The sequence below is a fragment of the Hyaena hyaena genome, unplaced genomic scaffold (assembly GCF_003009895.1).
Source record: "Hyaena hyaena isolate Hyena2069 unplaced genomic scaffold, ASM300989v1 scaffold_41, whole genome shotgun sequence".
Classification (NCBI taxonomy): domain Eukaryota; kingdom Metazoa; phylum Chordata; class Mammalia; order Carnivora; family Hyaenidae; genus Hyaena; species Hyaena hyaena.
The window spans coordinates 808,158-826,812 of record NW_024080673.1 but is presented as its reverse complement, the minus strand read 5'-3'; the positions used below and the strand labels follow the sequence as shown (position 1 = coordinate 826,812).

The following is an 18,655-nucleotide window of genomic DNA, read 5'->3' as shown; positions in this document are numbered from 1 at the left end:
ACTTTCAGGGTAACCCTTTATTATGGCCTCTTGAGTTCTATTTTCTGAAAAGACAGAGTGTAGCAATCCTCAGCTGACTCCAAGTGTGGTCAGGGAGCAGTTTTGACCTATCTGCTCTTTCTACCATTCATACTCCCAGCACAAAGCCTGACCTGTAGCAGCCACTTGGGGTCTGTTGGTTTAACCTGCAGGGTGTGGAGTGAGTTGGGAGGACTGGACAACAGATTGAGATACCCAAGTGCTAGGAGAGGAGAAGTACAAGAAAATGGTAGCAACTGAGTGAATGACCCTGGACAGAGCTCGCCTAGCAGTCTGAGGTGAAGGGTAAGGAGAGCTCTAGTTCAAAGTCTGGGAAGCCAAATGATTCTTTTCAGTCTTTGCCCTTCATCAATGCATGGTGCGTGAAGCTCACGCGTGTGACATACCCATGGAAGGCTGAGGGTTCTGGGGAACAACCATCTGCTGGTTTCCACACCATCCTTTTCCGTGCTCACTTGACAAGCACATTGGATTATGTGTGTTGTGAGGGCGTCCTTATGCCAGTAACCTAAAACCTGCTTTATTTTTTTTAAGTGTGCAATTTACAAATTTTGCTATTTTAGCCATTCGGTAAGAAATTATTTGCAATCCCAATTAAATAAATTAAAATTAATTTAAATTTAATTTAATAAATTAAAACCTCTCTTCTTAGGGGGTGCCTGGCTGGCTCAGATGATAGAGCACGGGACTGTTTACATTGGAGGGTCATGAGTTCAAGCCCCACATTGGGTATAGAGATGACTTGAGGAAATAAAAAACAAAGTAAAAAAAAAAAAAACCCTCTTCTTAGAACACCACTGAGTTAGGCTTCTGCCCCATGCAACAGCTCCATTTCCTACCTGTGCTATCTCCTTGAGGGGAAGATGTTTCACATATCACATGAGAGAACATGTACAGAGAACTCACTTCACTTACTCAGAACGTGTAACTTCAATGGGGTGGTCAGAACTATCTTTAATCCAGTCTGCTCTTCCACAAACTCACGTTGCCTCCACCAAGATGTTAAATTAGAAAACGGGTTCAAATCCCAGCTCTGCGCATTGTGTGCACTTGGGCAAACTGCAAAGGTCACCAGTGCAAGTGAGGATGCAGGACCATATGGGCCCCAAGTAAGATGCAGTGGGAGACAGGCTCTCCCTGCCATCCTCTGAGCCTTATTCTCTCGCCTACAGAACAGCCATGATAAAATCACTGGTAAGAGGCAGATGGCAACAGTCCCATGAAATCACACATGCGAAAGGGTATTCTGCAAATATTAGCTATTGATAGTTCAGGATATCTAACATTACCTTTTCTCAGAACTTGAACAGCTCAGGAAAGTATTAAGATCAAACCCAACGATGATCACCTGGTTTTTATTTATGGCTGTAAAAGAAGAAAAAGTTTAATTCTCCCTGAAGCCCAACCAACAATATGCATGACTGCCACCAATCGTTTTCCTTATACATACAACATACCCAAACTCCAAGCAATTGTTCTAGGCTCCTTGGAAAATACCATGTACTAAAGAACTGAGATCAGAAGTGATTTCCACCTACTTAGAAGATTGGTTCTCAAACTTCCATGTGCTTCAGAGTCACCCAGAGAAATTGTGAAACACAAATTGCTGGGCCCACCTCACAGTTTCTGATCCAGCGCATCTGACACAGGGCTCAAGGATTTGAATATCTAACAAGGTCCCAGGTGAGGCTGATGCTGCTGGTCTGGAGACCACACATGGAGAACAACTGATTTAGAAGAACTCAGACATCAGAAAAGGAGGGAATTTTTAAAATTGTAGTAAACTACACTTAAACACAAAATTGACCATTTCAGCCATTTAGAAAGGGGTGGAACTTAAGAACAGAGATCATTATGTCATCAAAAGTGAGTTAGGGTGAGGGTTATTAAGTGGTATCTGTGGATGAGTGTCATGAGGTTACAGGTAGTAGAAAGGGCACTATTTTCTATACTCCATACCATACTCTGCCTTATAGGGTTATTGCAATGGATATCAGGACACCCAGGAACGTGCCCCTCAGCCACTTCCTACAGAGTCTCTAGTAGACCCTGATCCCCTGATGTCATAACAGAATCCACCTTTCCCTTGACGTGACTGGACCAGGAGTGATCTCATCCATGCACCCCAGTCAGATTCACTCTCAAGAATTTGAACTAAGAGGCACAGAGAAGATGGTCCATGAGCTTATACCTGAAGGCTTTGGTGAAGTGCCCACCAGGGTCTCATGCAAGCTGAGGTAAAATGGGGAAATGAACAAGGGTAAGCAGAGTGGGGGCAAAGGTGAGATATTGGAGGGATGGGTAATGGAAGGAGATATGCAGGCACAGAGCAGATTCCATGCTTACACCTGATACCTGAGGTCTGATGGTCTTTATTACACAAGACCAAGGCATCCTGGTCATCTTTATACAGAACCTCTCTTCTTTCTTGGGTCAGTGAGAGCTAAGGGACAGATAGTACAAAGGCATCTGGGGTGGGGTCCCAGACCAGCCCTCCTCTGGTCCTTCCTCTCATCAGAACCCCGACTTTCAGGACTGCTACTGCCCAAGCCAGTGCAGCAAATGTGACTCAAAGACTCTCCAGCAACGGTCCACTGACCCTCGAGAAGGTTGAAGAGCAGTCCGGCTAAGTTCTTCCTGGTGGAGGGGCAGTCCTGGAATCTTAGGTTGAAGATAAAAATTTTCACATTTGGCTCCAAAGTCTGAAAAAGATTAAGGCAAACAAGTGAATTGAAGTTGCCTAGCCTAAGTCTTTTGATAACAAGGTTGGATTTTCAAGATGAGAAGTTACAAACCTCACTCTGGTTTGGCAAATGACCTCCAGACATCTCAATTAACAAAGGGAGCAGACTCTAGACTATGAGGGAGAATGATCTACACTTTTCAGTAACATCAGCCACACCCTCCCCATCAACCCACACCAAAGAGACAGGCAAGGATCACAGTGCCCAGCTAGGCACTGTGGTGGGACCAGGAACAAGGCCATCTACTCATGTTAAGGCATTTGTCTATAGAAGCTTAATCAGGTGCCACCATCACAGTATTTATGGATGTCTGGGGTTTGCTTCAAAACAATCTGACTTGAGAAGAGGAAGGTAAGGTGTAGATGAAACAGGACCAGCCATGAGCCAATAGCTTTTGAAATTGGGGATGGCTTCACTATACTTTTACTTCTACCTTTGGATATATTTGACATTTTCCACAATAAAAAGTTAAAAATAAAGCAGTCCTCATGAATATGGAACAGGTGTGACTTTTCTCCCATTTCTAAGCCATTTCACTGTCAAAGGAAACATCTGTAAGTTGACATGTTGTTTCACTTCACTTTAAATTTCCTTTTTTGCGGGGAGATTGGGTTTGGTCATTTTCCCCACACCAAGTGTTTCCTCATCTGAGGAGTTAAAGCCCACTGAGAGATACCAAAAGCAACTACTTCCAAAGAAGGCAGGCACATTCTTTATGTTCTCAGAGTCACCTGCAACAACGGCCCTTCTTTTCAGATAAGGTGCTTTCAGCTTTAAGACGCTAAGATGCCCAAGGCTCACACAGTCCACATTCTTTCCCTTTGCTGGCCCAACTGCTAAGGGAACAGAGGGCTTTCTCTCTCCTGAAAGTTCAGTGCACAGTGGGGGCAGTCTGTGATATCTTACGCCAGGAGAGCTGAAGGGGCCTTCAGCTCAGTGGGGAGTTTTCCTGCGTAAGCAGAGCCTTTCCTGGTAGGAGGAACAGAGGACACTGCTCATGCGCCTCCTGCAGAATTTAGATGTGCTGTAGCTCTTCATCGACATGCTGGGCCTGAGCATGGCCTCCCGCCCTGAAACACCTGTGTGCTGGTGGGAAGAGCAGCAGTGAGGGTCCCTGAGGCTCAGAGAAGGATGTGCAGGTGCTCTGGGGGAGCATGGAGGGAAACAGGAATGGGGCAGCGTGGGACCTGCCCCTCTATGACTTCAAGCCTCCAGGAGGAGAGCAGGAGGACCCTGGATGAGGAGGAAGGATATGCTCCGAAGGAGGCAGTGGGCAGTGTGATTCAGTTTCTTAGGGGCACAAGTTAGCCCCTGTCCTGGGTGCACTGTGTGTGACATGCTGCACACCTATAACCAACAACCCCAGACAGGGACAGTCTCCTCTCCAGCTCAGTTCTTTCCTCATAGCTGGTGATGGAAGTGGTCATTCTGAATCTTTAGGACTCCATCTGAGCTGTCAAATACAGCATCTGGAACCTAATTCCTACCTAAGGAAATAAAATAAAGAAATGCTGTAGGGCAGAGTAAATGGCTGCCAAGTTTGTCCAAGGAGGGTTTTACTGTTTGGCTGGTCAGCTGTCCACTGAGGGCTCACAGCTTTATCCAGACACTGGTGGAAACAGGCTTCTTGGGAGCATTTTGCTGTAAAAAGGCAAACATTATAAACCACATCCTCAAGCAGAAATTAAGCCAAGCCCTGTCGATGGCCTCTCTGAGGCATGCGTATCTGCATAACCCAGACAGTTTTAAAATGTTGGTGTTGTCTGAACCCCTTAGTTGAGCAACAAGCTCTGGTTGAATTCCTTAAGACAGAAGACAGGTTTAGTCGGCAGGCCTTGAAAACGCTACTTCAACGCTGCTTCCGGCCCAGAAATCTGGCTAGCAAGCCCATCAGCGCAGTCTCTGGGTCAAGCCAGTTTGGGTTCAGTTAAGAAGATCTTTGGAAACACAACTAAAATTATACATGATTTTCAAAAATACCACCCCCATTATAAAGTTCCCAACACATTGGAATTATTTTTGTTTTGGATAGGCAGGGTGGTGTCAGGAGAAAGCCCTGATTCCAATCGCAGCTCTGCTCACTACCTCATGTCTGACCCTGGTTAAGTTTCTTTAGTTTCTTAATGGTCTGCTGTGAGGGGTAGGGATATGTGAGGGTAAAGTGCCCCACACAGTGTAGGGCACAGAGCAGGCACTAAAGCCATAGCAGCTATTACTCAAATATCTTGCAAATGTATCTGCTGTCTCTGACTATCAAATTATTTGTAGATAATAAAACAGCAGTGTCTACAAGGGTCAGCAGGAAACCCACAGACCTGGGATGGGACTGATGCTAATTACTCCATTTCAAGCTTCTAGCCTTGAATCAAATGGAGATCCCACCTAGCTGCAGCACTGATAGTTTGACACTGATGAGCTTGGCCTTTAAACAGATCATTCCTCTAACAATGCTTGATGGTGGGGGTGCTCGGATTCAAAGCCAGGAGGCTCAGGGCTGAAAGCAGAGAGGAGTGGCTTTATACCCACACCTGCCCAGGCAAGAGGAAGGCATGGGTGGATGGTGGTGGCCAGGCCTCCCTGGAGAGGCCTGTGAGAGGGAAGCTCTTCAGGGGTAAGTATGAAAACACTGCTAGGACCCAGGAAGGCCAGAGAGAAGCCACTGGGTATACAATCCGTTCTACCCTGTTAGGAGATGGGATAACAGTCAGTTCTCCGGGAAATTGGCAATTGTCTTCCTTGAGAAGTTGCTCAGCAGTGACCAAGCAGAGGAGAGAAAGCTAATAGATAGGTAGGTGGCATCCAACATGCTTGCCCTAAATAGTCACAATCATTAGACTTGAGGAAAATAATCCTGGGAACAGGAAGAAAGGACCCAAGGTTACAGGAAGGTTCCCATAGCTGGCATCTGACTCAGCAGGACTGGGTATGAAAGTTCTTTTTTCCACTTGTGGTGAGACCTACATAAAATTTGTCATCATAACCACTTCTAAGTGTACAGTTCAGTGGCATTAAGTACATTCATGTTGCTGCGCAACTGCGACCACCATCCATGAAAAGCCTTTTTTTTTTTTTAATGTTTTTTATTTATTTCTAGGAGAGAGAGAGACAGCGTGAGCAGGGGAGGGTCAGAGAGAGAGGGAGTCACAGACTGAAACAGGCTCCAGGCCCTGAGCTGGCAGTCAGCACAGAGCCCGACGCGGGGCTCGAACCCACGAACCGCGAGATCATGACCTGAGCGAAAGTCGGACGCTTAACCGACTAAGCCACCCAGGCGCCCCCATGAAAAGCCCTTTTAAGTCTTAGAATGAACACTGGAATTTCAATTCTCAGTACATTTCTGCACAAGAGATCCATGTAAATATTTACATTAATAAGACAACCCCCATTATCCCTTCCAGGGAAGACTGCCTGACCCCTCCCACCCAATGTTCTCCAGCAATGCATTCACTGGAGATCTCCCCAGTGCAACTCTGCAGGTCTGCTGACTGTGGGTGGGAGCTCAGTTTACACATCAGCCAGAGTATTAAATGTCTAATGAGCTGGGGCTCAGTCAGTTAAGTATCCAACTTTTGGTATCCGCTCAGATCATGATCTTACAGTTTGTGGAACTGAGCCCCACATCTGGGATTCTCTCTCTCCTTGGGATTCTCTCTCTCCTGCCTCTCCCCGGCTCATGCACACTGTCTCTCAAAAGAAAATAAAGATTAAAAAAATGTCTACTATGCTGTCAGGAACCTTCACCACTCATCAATATGGGAAATGGCTCAAATTACCTGCAATTTGCTCAACTTCTGTGGCAAACTTGCCTCGCCTTGGCATTCATAAAACAAATCCAGAGAGAGGAAATCGACGGTGCCCTAGAAATAAGTAAATCGGATGGTTAGAACATAAGCAATTTTAAGACAAGGTACTGTTCAGAAGTAGCTTTTATTGTTTCTCCCCCTACTACTAAATGGATACTCCCAAGTGAGATTTTCCAAGGGCAAAACAGGTAGAGGACAAGCTGGGACAGAGTGAGAATGTGTGGAGGGGAAGTGCCTGCATTTTGCTGGGAATACATCACCACATACTCCGCAAAGTGCTTGGCACACAGTAAGTGCTCAGTAAATGTATATAATTAAATGAGTGAATGAAGTACTGGGTGCCAGAAATGGTGGATTTCCACCAAAGAGGTGAGCACTAAGGGAGTCAGAAGCTAGTGTTGCCCTGGTCAGCACCCCGCCACCCAAACACAGCTGTCCCACTTTGCTGGGATGGAGATAGTAGAGGACTCAGACACCCACAGGATCTGCGGTGATCTCTGCAGACCTACAGGGGGTTTGGAGGTTTGTTTTAATTGTAGGTTATTGTCAATGGCTACTGTCAGGTCACAGTTTTAAAGTCTGCCCTAGTTGACCCTAGCTTGACCCATAGTATTTTTCGAGAGCACAGCTCTCTTGGTCCTAGACATATCCCTCTGCACAGAACTTCAGATTCACAGTCTAAACACATTAAAGATACTACTGTGATTCCATCTCTGCCTTTCTCAGAAGTCATTGTATCTTGTCATGACTAGATCAGCGCCTGTTATCTCTCCTTCATGGATCCATCTGTTCCCTCAGGACACAGACCCTGGATAAAGGCATCTGATGACAACTGTGTGCACTGTGGACCTTCAATAACTGACTCACTGGCTCCCTATGGCTTTACGGATGGAGTCCTCATCAGTGTATACCAAGCAGCCTACAGCTGGCTCCACTTTGGTGAGTACCACCCAACCCTTCCCACCACACCCTCTCAGTTCTTACTTTTGTCAATTCTGTACAACAGAGTCGCTGAGTTCCTACCCTTGAAAGTCACTGCAGTGGAGGAGGATTCAAAGAGTAGAACTGCTGAAACTTACAACTTAATTCAGAGTGTTAGTAAATGCACCAATTACATGAAAAAAAATTCAGAAAGTTACAAGTGCTATAAGCAAAGTCCACACCAGTGGTCTTCAAACTTACCGGGGGGCTCACCTGGGAACTATGAAGACCCAGGGTAGTTCCTTCACATTAAGCCTTGGCCTGCGTGCTTTACTAGCTCTCCAGGTGATTCCGGTACACAACAAGACTTGGAAAGTGCTGGTCTAAACAAAGGGCTATGTGTTCCAAGTAGAGAGAGAGAGCAAATCAGGTTGAGCAAGGGAGTATTGTAAAGTGAGGCCTCCCGATGGAGCGTGTATGCATATGTATGTTGTAAATGGGTAGAATTTTGTCGGAAGAGATTTCAGCAAATCTAGGCTAAGAAGCACGCTGAATGGTGCATGGAAGACAGCAGGAAGAAATACACACCGGGAAAAATAGGAGGGGAGACCCCAGAGAGAACAATACAGCCTGAATGAGCCACACCTGTAAGGCCCTTAGGGATTTGCACCAATTCCTCCCATCTGCGGCAAAACACACATAAAATATACCAAGTTCAGTGGCATTAGGTGCATTCACACTGTTGTGCAACCATCACCACCACCCATGCGACACATTTTTAAAAAATATTTAAATATTTTTGAGGGTGGGGGACAAAGAGTAAGACAGAGGATGTAAAGTGGGCTTTGTGTTGACAGCAGAGAGCCTGACACAGGTCTTGAACTCATGGGGCACAAGATCATGACAGGAACCCAATGTGTAACCAATTGAGCCACCCAGGCACCCCCGTGCAATGTATCTTTAAATCTCAGAGTGAGCACTGAGTGTAGTTTCCCAGTAGGGAATCAATAAAAACTGGGCTCATGGAAAACTCAGAAGCACTGCGTGGCATGGATTGGGGCAAAGAGACCAGTCCAAAGGCTATTGCTTGACAAGCACTTTTCTGATCAGCACTTTGGTCTCCTGAGTGCATAAGTGATAGCGGTTATCAGCCCTTGTAAATTAATTTAGATGGCATTCTGGCCATATGGTCAGCCTTGAAACTGGTTTTTCAGAATCTTATCATATCTGGATTTTAAGTTCCTGAGACGGTAAATCTGAGAACCGGACCCTGACCTGTGGGGCCCCCATCATAGCAGACACCAGTGTCTGTCACAAGGGACTGTGGTATCTATACAGCACCCCCATCAAATGCCACAAAACTACAGAAATCAGCTATTTTTCCAGATGACTTTCCACACTGCCCAGCCGCCAAGTTTACACGGGCCAAAGCCACTTAATTCTCAGATGTTTTAACTTTTCTTATTAAAATTATAGTTAATAAAATTATAGTTAAAAAGTTATGTTTAGAGGAGGCAGAAAACAAGATGATACTCTAGGGAGTTTTTTTATTTATTTTTTTAAACAAACCAAGGGGCACCTGAGTGGCTCAGTTGATTAAGTGTCTGGACTTTGATAGTGGCTCAGGTCGTGGCCTCGTGGTTGTGGGTTTGAACCCTGCATTGGGTTCTGGGCTGACAGTGTGGAGCTTGCTTGGGATTCTCTCTCTCTCTCTCTCTCTGCCCCTCCCTGGCTCTTGTTCTCTCTCTCTCTCAAAATAAACTTAAAAGAAAAAAAATCTTTACGCCCTTGTATCTGTTTTGCTATAAACCTAATATTTTGGACTCTTAATAAAATTTAAAAATCAGGGCAAACAGAAGCGTTTGACTTCTGTGTATAGGCAAAACCTGACACTAGCCCGAGCAAAAGCTGGGGCGCAATAAATGAGATTTCGTTTGTAAGGAAAACATGAATCTAGAGAATGGACAACTTTCAGAAGAAGCACCTAATAAAACTAAGAGGCTAACAGATGAAAATTTCTCTTGTGTTCTAAAATGAAAATCACAACTTTCCTCAGCTGTTGCGAACGCTATTTTGGGCTGCCGTCATCACCTTGGCAAGCACAGGCGTGGACGGTTCCAGCAGGAGCTCCGAGGCTAGTTCTGCTCGCAGGACCACAGAGAGTTTTCCATCTAAAACCAAACAGAGAAACCAGCTGCAGGTGAGTGAGGCGGGACGCTGGGGTCACAGTAGCTGCTTGGGCACTCATTTCCTGTTCCATGTTCACTGACTTTAAAAATGATTTCTGAAGAAATCACTTACATGACTTTACCCTAACTGAAAGATTTTAGATAACAAGGTGACTTTAAAAAGAAAACGAAAAAAGTCCCTTTAGAAAATGTTTCATCTAAATCGGGTCTCAAAAGTGCAGGACACTAGTAAGTCTTTTAAAAGATAAAAGCAGGAGCGCCCAGGTGGCTCTGTTGGTTGGGAGTTTCTTGATTTTCTCTCAGGTCATGATCCTGCGGTCATGGGATCCAGCCCCATGTTGGGCTCCACAATGAACATGGAGCCTGCTTGGGATTCTCTGTCTCTGTCCTTGTCTCTCCCTCTCTCTCTCTCTCTCTCCTCCTCTGCCTTTTTCCACTCCCCCCCCCCCGTGCCGTCTCTTTCTCTTCTCTCTTAAAATAAAATGAAACAACAAACACACGCACAAAAGAAAAGTAATTACCATGCCCTGCCTCTCCAGAGTGTAGAAGATGCTGAGGTGAGAACTGCTTCCTCACTTCCTGTTTAATTAACACTTTCTGCTGTGACCCAGTCCTTTTTCATTGTCCTGAATGTCAGTTCAGCCCCTCCTATTCACGGAGGGGAAAAGGAAGGAACTATAAACACCTGCAGCGTGTACCCACTTGCGTTGATACTTGATTACCTGCAGTGGTGCTCCGCACTGTGCTTGTGCGTCCAAACCCCCGGTGTGCTTGTCCGCAGACTGAGGAAGGTTCCTGCAACAGTGCACTTTAACAAGCTCCCAGGTGCTCCTGACCCTCGTCCCCAGACCACCGTTTGAGAAACACGGCTGCGGAGCGGTTCCTCAGCCGTTTGTATTTCTATGTGACTCTTTCATGTGCCTGAGTCTTTATCTCCCATTGGATTGTGTGCTCGCTGAGGAGCAAAATTTAAAACATTAATCAGTACACATAGCAACTTCAGCACTAGGTGCATAGCAGACCTGTGGGTTGGAAACACTAAACAAACACTGACTAAAACCAGAGTTTGACAGTTCAACTCTAAGGCTGTGTGCCGACAACGAGATCACCACTAACAACTACAAAAGTGTTTTTCTTCTTCTTTTTTTTTTTAGTAATCTCTATGCCCAACGTGGGGCTTGAACTCATGACCCAGAGATCAAGAGTCGAATGCTCTTCCAACTGAGCCAGATAGGTGCCCCTAAAGGGGCTTATTTTGATAAACGTAGTAGAACTTTGAAATCTTCTGAGCAAGGAAATTTCACTTAGAGACGTTTAGTCCTCATTCTGATAAGATAACACTATTTTCTAGTTACTTAAATGATTGTCCCCAATAGAACCATTTCACCTTTCACAGATTTCCATTCTTCATTCTATCATCACAACAGCACATATGAAACATAAATTTCCAGCTTGTGCTTAACATCTTAAAATGTACAATTTACAATCTAGTATCCTCTCTAGACCAAAGAAACGAAATGAGTAGTTAATCCCTAAATAGAATGAACTTACAGATCATTTCTTTTTTTTTAATTTTTAAAAATATTTATTAATTTTTGAGAGAGAGAGTACGAGTAGGGGAGGGGTAGATTGAGAAGGAGACACAGAAACTGAAGCAGGCTCCAGGGGCTGAGCTGTCAGCACAGAGCCCCATGTGGGGTTTGAACTCAAGAATGGTGAGATCATGGGGTGCCTAGGTGGCTCAGTTGGTTGAGCCTCCGACTTCGGCTCAGGTAATGATCTCAGGTTCGTGGGTTTGAGCCCTGCATTGGGCTCTGTGTTGACTGCCAGCTCAGAGCCTGGAGCCTGTTTCAGATTCTGTGTCTCCCTCTCTCTCTAATCCTCCCTTGTTCACACTGTCTCTCTCTCTCTCAGAAATAATTTTTAAAAAATTAAAAAAAATCATCTAACAATGGTGAGATCATGACCTGAGCCAAAGTTGGAAACTTAACTGACTGAGCCACCCAGGCACCCCACAAATCATTTCTAATGGACTCTGCAAGCTACTTTTAGAATTAGAGTGAACAAATGTACTTGAAGTACTAGAAATTTTCATCTCATAAACGTCCCCATCATGGTTCCCAAACTATTGCCAGTGCACACATAAACTGTACTTCTTAACATACTGTCCAATGCAGATTACTCAAAACCAGATTCTCACTCTAAGCTTGCAGTTCATGCTTTCTATGGAAATGAAAGGGGGATAATTGCTCTGCTTTAGGATAATTTATTTGCATTTTTTTGTTGGACATAATTAAATAGGTGTTTGTATGTCTAGAGCTCAAAACGTATTTGCTGTGGGTTGAGATTGAACTGTTTTAAGCCCATGTAGAAAAATCACTGCATAGCATTGTGTAAATTCCTGTCCCTCCTAGGCATTGCTAGACCTCACTAAAGGATAAGCTCACCTGTTTCCACCATAAAGGGAAGTCATTCCACTAAAAGCTGTTGTGGTTGTTTACAAAAAATAACCTCTTTCCTTTTGCTTCCTCCTCTTTTGCCTCAAATGCTCCAATAAAAATAATCTGGCCAATAGTGAACTGCCAATATCCATGCTTCAAGCTACTACTACTGCTTGGGCAGGCAGGTATTATTGGTGTTACCCTGGGTTGTGTCTCAGTGTTGTGCATGCAGGGGATGTTGTATGCAATTCTACTCTTCCCATGAGAGGAATGTTCCCATTCTCCCCAACCTCCAACTCTCTGCCAAGAACCCTCTTTTCTTTTCTTTTTTTTTTTTTTTAAGCTTTCAACGTTTATTTATTTATTTATTTTCTAAATATTTTTACTTATTTCTAAGAGAGAGAGAGAGACAGCGTGAGCAGGGGAGGTTCAGAGAGAGAGGGAGACACAGACTCTGAAACAGGCTCCAGGCTCTGAGCTGGCAGTCAGCACAGAGCCCGACGCGGGTCTCGAAACCACGAACTGCGAGATCATGACCTAAGCGAAAGTCGGACGCTTAACCGACTAAGCCACCCAGGCGCCCCAAGAACCCTCTTTTCTATTGAATCCTCCCCACTGGCAACACATTGAACACATAAACAGGAGGTTTATAATAACAGGTATAGAAAGATTAGAAAAGAATTTTTCAAAAATTTTGGTAAAGTATATACAACATAAAATTTACCATTAAAAATTTTAAGAGTACATTTCTGTAGCATTAAGTACCTTCAAATTGTTGTGCAGCCATCACCACCATCCCTGTATAGGACCTTTTCAACATCCCAAAGTGAAACTCTATAATCACTGAACAGTAATTCCCCATTCTCCAGACCTCCTTACCCCTGGTAACTACTATTAAACTTCCTGTCTCTGTGAATTTCATTACTGTAGGTCCTTCGTATAGGTGGAATCATACAATATGTGTCCTTTTGTGATTGGCTTATTTCACTTAGCATAATGTCTTCAAGGTTCAGCCATGTTATAGCATGTGTCAGAATTTCATTTCTTTTTAAGGCTGAATAATATTCCATTGTATGTAAATAGCACATTTTGTTCATCCATCCATGGACTTTTGGGTTATTTCCACCTTTCAGCTATGTAAATAACACTGCAATGATCATAGATATAGTTTAGATACCTGTTCAAGTCCCTGCTTTCGATTCTTTTGGGTACATACACCCAAGTGCTAGATGATATAGTAATTTTATGTTTAATTCCTTGAGGAACTGCCATTTCATACTCCTGCCTGAAATGCATAAAGATTACAGTTTCTCTATATCTTCACCAACACCAGTCATTTTCTGCTTTTTATAATAATAACTATTCTTATGGGTGTGGCATGATATCTTTTTTTTTATTTTTATTTTTTAAATTTATTTCTAGGAGAGAGAGAGAGACAGTGTGAGCAGGGGAGGGTCAGAGAGAGAGGGAGTCACAGACTGAAACAGGCTCCAGGCTCTGAGCTGGCCGTCAGCACAGAGCCCGAAGCGGGGCCCGAATCCACGAACCACGAGATCATGACCTAAGCGAAAGTCGGACGCTTAACCGACTAAGCCACCCAGGTGCCCCAGGTGTGGCATGATATCTTGTTGTGGTTTTCTTTTGCTCTCCATAATGGTTGAGCATCCTTAATAATTGAGTTAATCTCAGTGTGGAGTTTCCTAAGGAAACTAACAATAGAACTCCCTTATGACCCAGCAATAGCACTGCTAGGAATTTACCCAAGGGATACAGAAATGCTGAGGCATAGGAGCACATGTACCCCAATGTTCATAGCAGCACTCTCCACAATAGCTAAAACATGGAAAGAGCCTAAGTGTCCATCAACAGATGAATGGATCAAGAAGATGTGGTTTATCTATACCATGGAATACTACATGGCAATGAGAAACAATGAAATCTGGCCATGTGTAGCAACATGGATGGACCTTGAGGGTGTTATGCTGAGCGAAATAAGTCAGGCAGAGAAGGACAAATATCATATGTTTGCACGTATAGGAGGATTAGGAGGAACTTGACGGAGGAACAAGGGGGAGAAGAAGGGCGGAAATGGTGGGGGAAAGGGAGAGAGGCAAACCATGAGAGACTCTTGAATGCTGACAAAAACTGAGGACTGATGGATGTGGGGGGGAGGGGGGATGGGCATGGAGGAGGACACTTGTAGGGATGAGCATTGAGTGTTATGTGGAAACTAATTTGACAATAAACTATTAGAAAAAAATAATTGAGTTAATCTTTGTATACAAAGCAAGGTAAGAGTCTAACTTTGTTCCTTTGCATGCAGATATTCACTTCTCCCAGGAACACTTGTTGAAAAGACCATTTTCCCCACTGAAAGGTCTTTACACTCTTGTAGAAAATTATTTGGCCATATAGGTAAGGGTTTATTTGTGGGCTTTCTATTTTATTCCATTGGTATATGTCCATCTTTAAGCCAGTACCACATTATTTTAATTATTACAACTTTGTAGTAAGTTTTGAAATCAGGAAGTGTGAGTCTTCCAACTTTGCTCTTCTTTTTCAGGAATGTTTTGGCTCTTTGGGGTCCCTTGAGACTCCATATGTATTTAAGGATGGATTTTTCTATTTTTGCAAAAACTATCACTAGGAATTTGATAGGGATTTCAATGAATCTGTAGACTGCTTTGGGTAGTACTGAAATTTCAACAATATTAAGTTTTCCAATCCATGAACAAAGGATGCCTTTCCAGTTATTTTTGTTTCTTTTACTTTCTTTCAGCAATGTTTTAAAGTTTTCAGTGCACAAGTCTTTTGTGTCCTTGCTTAAGTTCAGAAAAGAACTTTTAAAAACTATTAGAGTGAGTATAACTCCCAGTCATTAAGTGTGAGCTGTGTATAGTGACTTCTTTCCAAAGAGTGCAGTATGGAAAGGAGGAAAAACTAATAACATTACAGTGGAGATACCTGACAAACACAACCTCAAACAGGTGACCAAGGTCAGCATCAACAGTTGAAATAACTCTTTGAAAATAACTCTTTATTCTGCAATCTTCCTCCCTAAAACTCATAATCTCAGCCTATCTGTGAGAGAAACATCAGACAAATCCGAGTAGAATTCGCAGTCACGAAAAATCACATATTATACTATTCCATTCATATGACATGTCAGAAAAGGGAAATCTAGAGAGACAGAAAGTTAATTAGCAGTTGCTTAGGGCCGAGATGGGAAAGGAGAAAGGAAATAGTAGGATGATAGTGCCAGCCCCATGCTGGGTAGAGAGACTACTTAAAAATAAAATCTTTAAAGTATACAATTCAGTGGTTTTTAGTATAATCACAAAGCTATACAACCATATCCCCTGATTCCAAAACATTTTCATCACCAAAAAGAAATTCCTTATCCATTAGCAGTCACTTCTGTTCTGTCTTCTAGCCCTAGACATTGCTAAGCTACTGTAGTGTCTCTATGCCTATTCTGGAGATTTAATATAAATAAAATCATATAATATGTGATCTTTTCTGACTGGCTGCTTCCACTTAGCTTAATGTCTTCAAGGTACATTCGTGTTGTGGCACGTATCATTCCTTTTTGTGTATATTAGGTGATATATTTTAAAAGGAACAGTAGGCTATGGGATTGGACTAAAAAGGGAGGGGAAAATAAGAAAGAGAGAAAGAAGGAAAACCACCTTTTGGAATAGGAAGGAGACTGAAAAAATAATTTACTTTGTGTCCTGCATTATATTGGGTTAGATAATCTAGTGATATTGATGAAACACAAAATGAAGGATGGGAGGAATGAGCAGAAAAGGAAAAGGAAAAAATATGAGCTCAAAAAAGAAAGTCTTTAGTAACCTGATAAAACTTAAAAATGGAATCTACAGACATTTTAATAAACATGTATATCTACTTTCATAATCAACGTAATTCTATGTAGTCTGTCCTCAAAACAAGATAGATTTTCCTTTGTTTGAGATGAACCAAGTTCAATCTTGCCTTCTTTCAAATTTCATTTACCCAGCACTTCTTCAGTAGAATTATAGCCAACAAATATTTACTTGCTCACTCACCCCAAGACAAGCTTTCCAACGAATGCAGTTTTAAATTTAGCCTCTCCTCATCTCCTATGCTCTACTGAAGGCACTAAACTGACTGTGGCTTCTTGCTGTCCCCTTGCAGGGGCTTTTCCCTCCTCCTGGAATCTTCTCTCATCCAGTTTCTTGCTCCCCTCTTTGCCTCCCTGAGGACAGCCTTCCTGACACCCCTATCTGAACTGGCTCCCTCCACACTCACATTCTTTCTTCCCTTGCCCTGCATTCATTTTTAACATAGAAAAAATGTTTGATCTCTCTATAATCAAATAAATACATGCCAGTGAAGCATATAAGGAGATCATAGTTTTCAGCTGTCACATTACCAATGACAAAATGATTATATCATTGAAGACAGGCTGAGTAGGGTCAGAACAATTTTAAAACTGTTGGTATACACTATTACACTGTTTATGGGAAATAATTTAGCAACATGCTTTAAAGTCTTGAAGAATGAACTTTTTTTGAACAAGTGATTTCAATTCTAAGAATCAGAAAGAGTTTATTGGATGGAAGGTAGAGAAAGATTTATATATAGGAATGTTCATTGCAATGTAGATTATAATGTGAAAAAGGTAAACTTTATATATATATACACGCAGATATATATACATATGGTCGTATTTAAAACTCTATGATCCATTCATATGGGAATGTAGAAGACCGTTGAAAACCATGCTCTTTTTCAATGGATTTTTAATCAAATGAGAATGTATTCATAAAATATCTAAAGCTTAAAAAGAATATACAAGTATGCATATATGTTATATACTATGTATACAAATATACATAGAACATATAATAAAAACCGGAAAGCATATATAATCCAAAACTGGTTCTTAAAATTGGTAGACTTCAGATTCACTTGGAATTTATTAAAATCACAATGTACTCATCCTGCCCAAACCTACTGAATCAGAACCTCAATTACTTATGAAGCAGGAATGCGGACAATTGCAAGTACACTCTCCTCACTACCTATCAGTGTATCGTTATTTTATCTTTGTATTTGTCTTCTCTGCTGCAATGTAAGCTTCAGCTAGAATGCATGACTTGCTTTGCCTGAGAAAAGGGGGAGACTGAGGGAAGACTAGCGATCCTGAAGCCTTGGAGAGGCAGGAAGGCAGCACTGGAGTAGGAAGGACAGAAAGATTCGCTGTGGGGGCACAGTCTCGAGACTGGGGAAGGAGTGCTTAAAAGACATTTTCAAAGGAAATGCTGGAACTATACAATATAAGCCACCCCTGCCTGTCTCCATGGAGCAATCTTCCATACACTATTAATTTCTCACTAATGAATACAAAAGACAAGAGTGTTGAAGAGGAAGAAATGCCAAATCCTGCTTTAAGGAGGATGGGAAAAAGTAGGTCAGCCATCAGGGTTGTGTATATTTACCTTGAGAAGCGTATTTTTCATGGTAAATCTCATAGGCTTTTCCATGGGCCTCCGTGAGGGTCTGGAGATGTGAAGATCTTGATTCCTGGTGGGGAAACTCTTTTATCACCTCCTCCAGGTCACTAAACGTGAACCAGATCTTAACCAGGTCCCCAAAGGAGTGGAAGGCAAATGCGGCATAGTCCGCAAAGAGATCAGCAAAGACTTCTCTTCTCTGGACGATGTTGGCAGGGAGGGTCTGGTGATGCAGAACCAGCAGGGGCTGAAGCTGCGCAGTCTGGAGGGTCTCCAGGAGTCGCCGGTAGCACTGCGCTGTTCTGTTGTCTGGGTTCTTGGAGCTTCCTGTTGGGAGAAGTTGTGCCCATGGCAGAAATACTTTGTAATGGGTGATCTTACTGGCGCGAACGCTATTAAAGAACTCGGGCAGGAAAGCAGGCAGTGGCTGGTGACAAACATAAATGCTTCTGTCCTCTGCTGCGAAACTGGATCGCTGGTTTCCCAGTGGATCACTCAGGTTGTAGAGCAAGTCATTGGTGAGAGGACCAGCAGCTGAAATGAATTTTCTATCAGATTCCCAATCTAACCCCCAGCACGAAAAGCTTAGGAGGACGATAAAGACTGAATTCCAAGCCAGTTCCATTTTCAAGAACCTGTTAGGAAGTACGTGGAATCCATACTTTATAACAACAGCCAGGTTGTAAAATGCTAAGTGATTATTAACACTTAATATTTAACTGGGTTATCTATGATAATGAAATCAGTACCTGGCTTACCAGTGTAATATCAAAAATTTAAAGACCATAAGAGATAACACAAAGACCTCAAACATCTCACACAATTTAAACAGATGAACCTGGAAAGTGTCTGAAGGAAAAAGTTCATGTTGTTTTCTTAATTACAAATTATTTTAAAATTTGTTTACACACAAAGAACTCATTTACATAACAGAACAAAGAATGAGTCCCTCACCTAACCTTTTTCCCCCTTAAAAATATATAAGTAAATGATGAACACGTTGTGTAAGAGATTCAA

General features: G+C 42.8%; 1 protein-coding gene across 1 annotated transcript in view; it reads right to left on the bottom strand.

Moving 5' to 3' along the window:
• Positions 1–18,263, bottom strand: part of LCT (lactase) — a 49,593-nt gene extending 31,330 nt beyond the window's left edge. Inside the window, exons 1-5 of the mRNA XM_039229946.1 lie at positions 17,624–18,263; positions 9,599–9,678; positions 6,557–6,640; positions 2,639–2,741; positions 1,329–1,404 (exon numbers count right to left, since the gene is read on the bottom strand). Of these exons, the coding sequence (XP_039085877.1) occupies positions 1,329–1,404; positions 2,639–2,741; positions 6,557–6,640; positions 9,599–9,678; positions 17,624–18,263 (983 nt within the window). The remainder of the gene's footprint in view (positions 1–1,328; positions 1,405–2,638; positions 2,742–6,556; positions 6,641–9,598; positions 9,679–17,623) is intronic.
• Between the last annotated feature and the right edge of the window lie 392 nt (positions 18,264–18,655).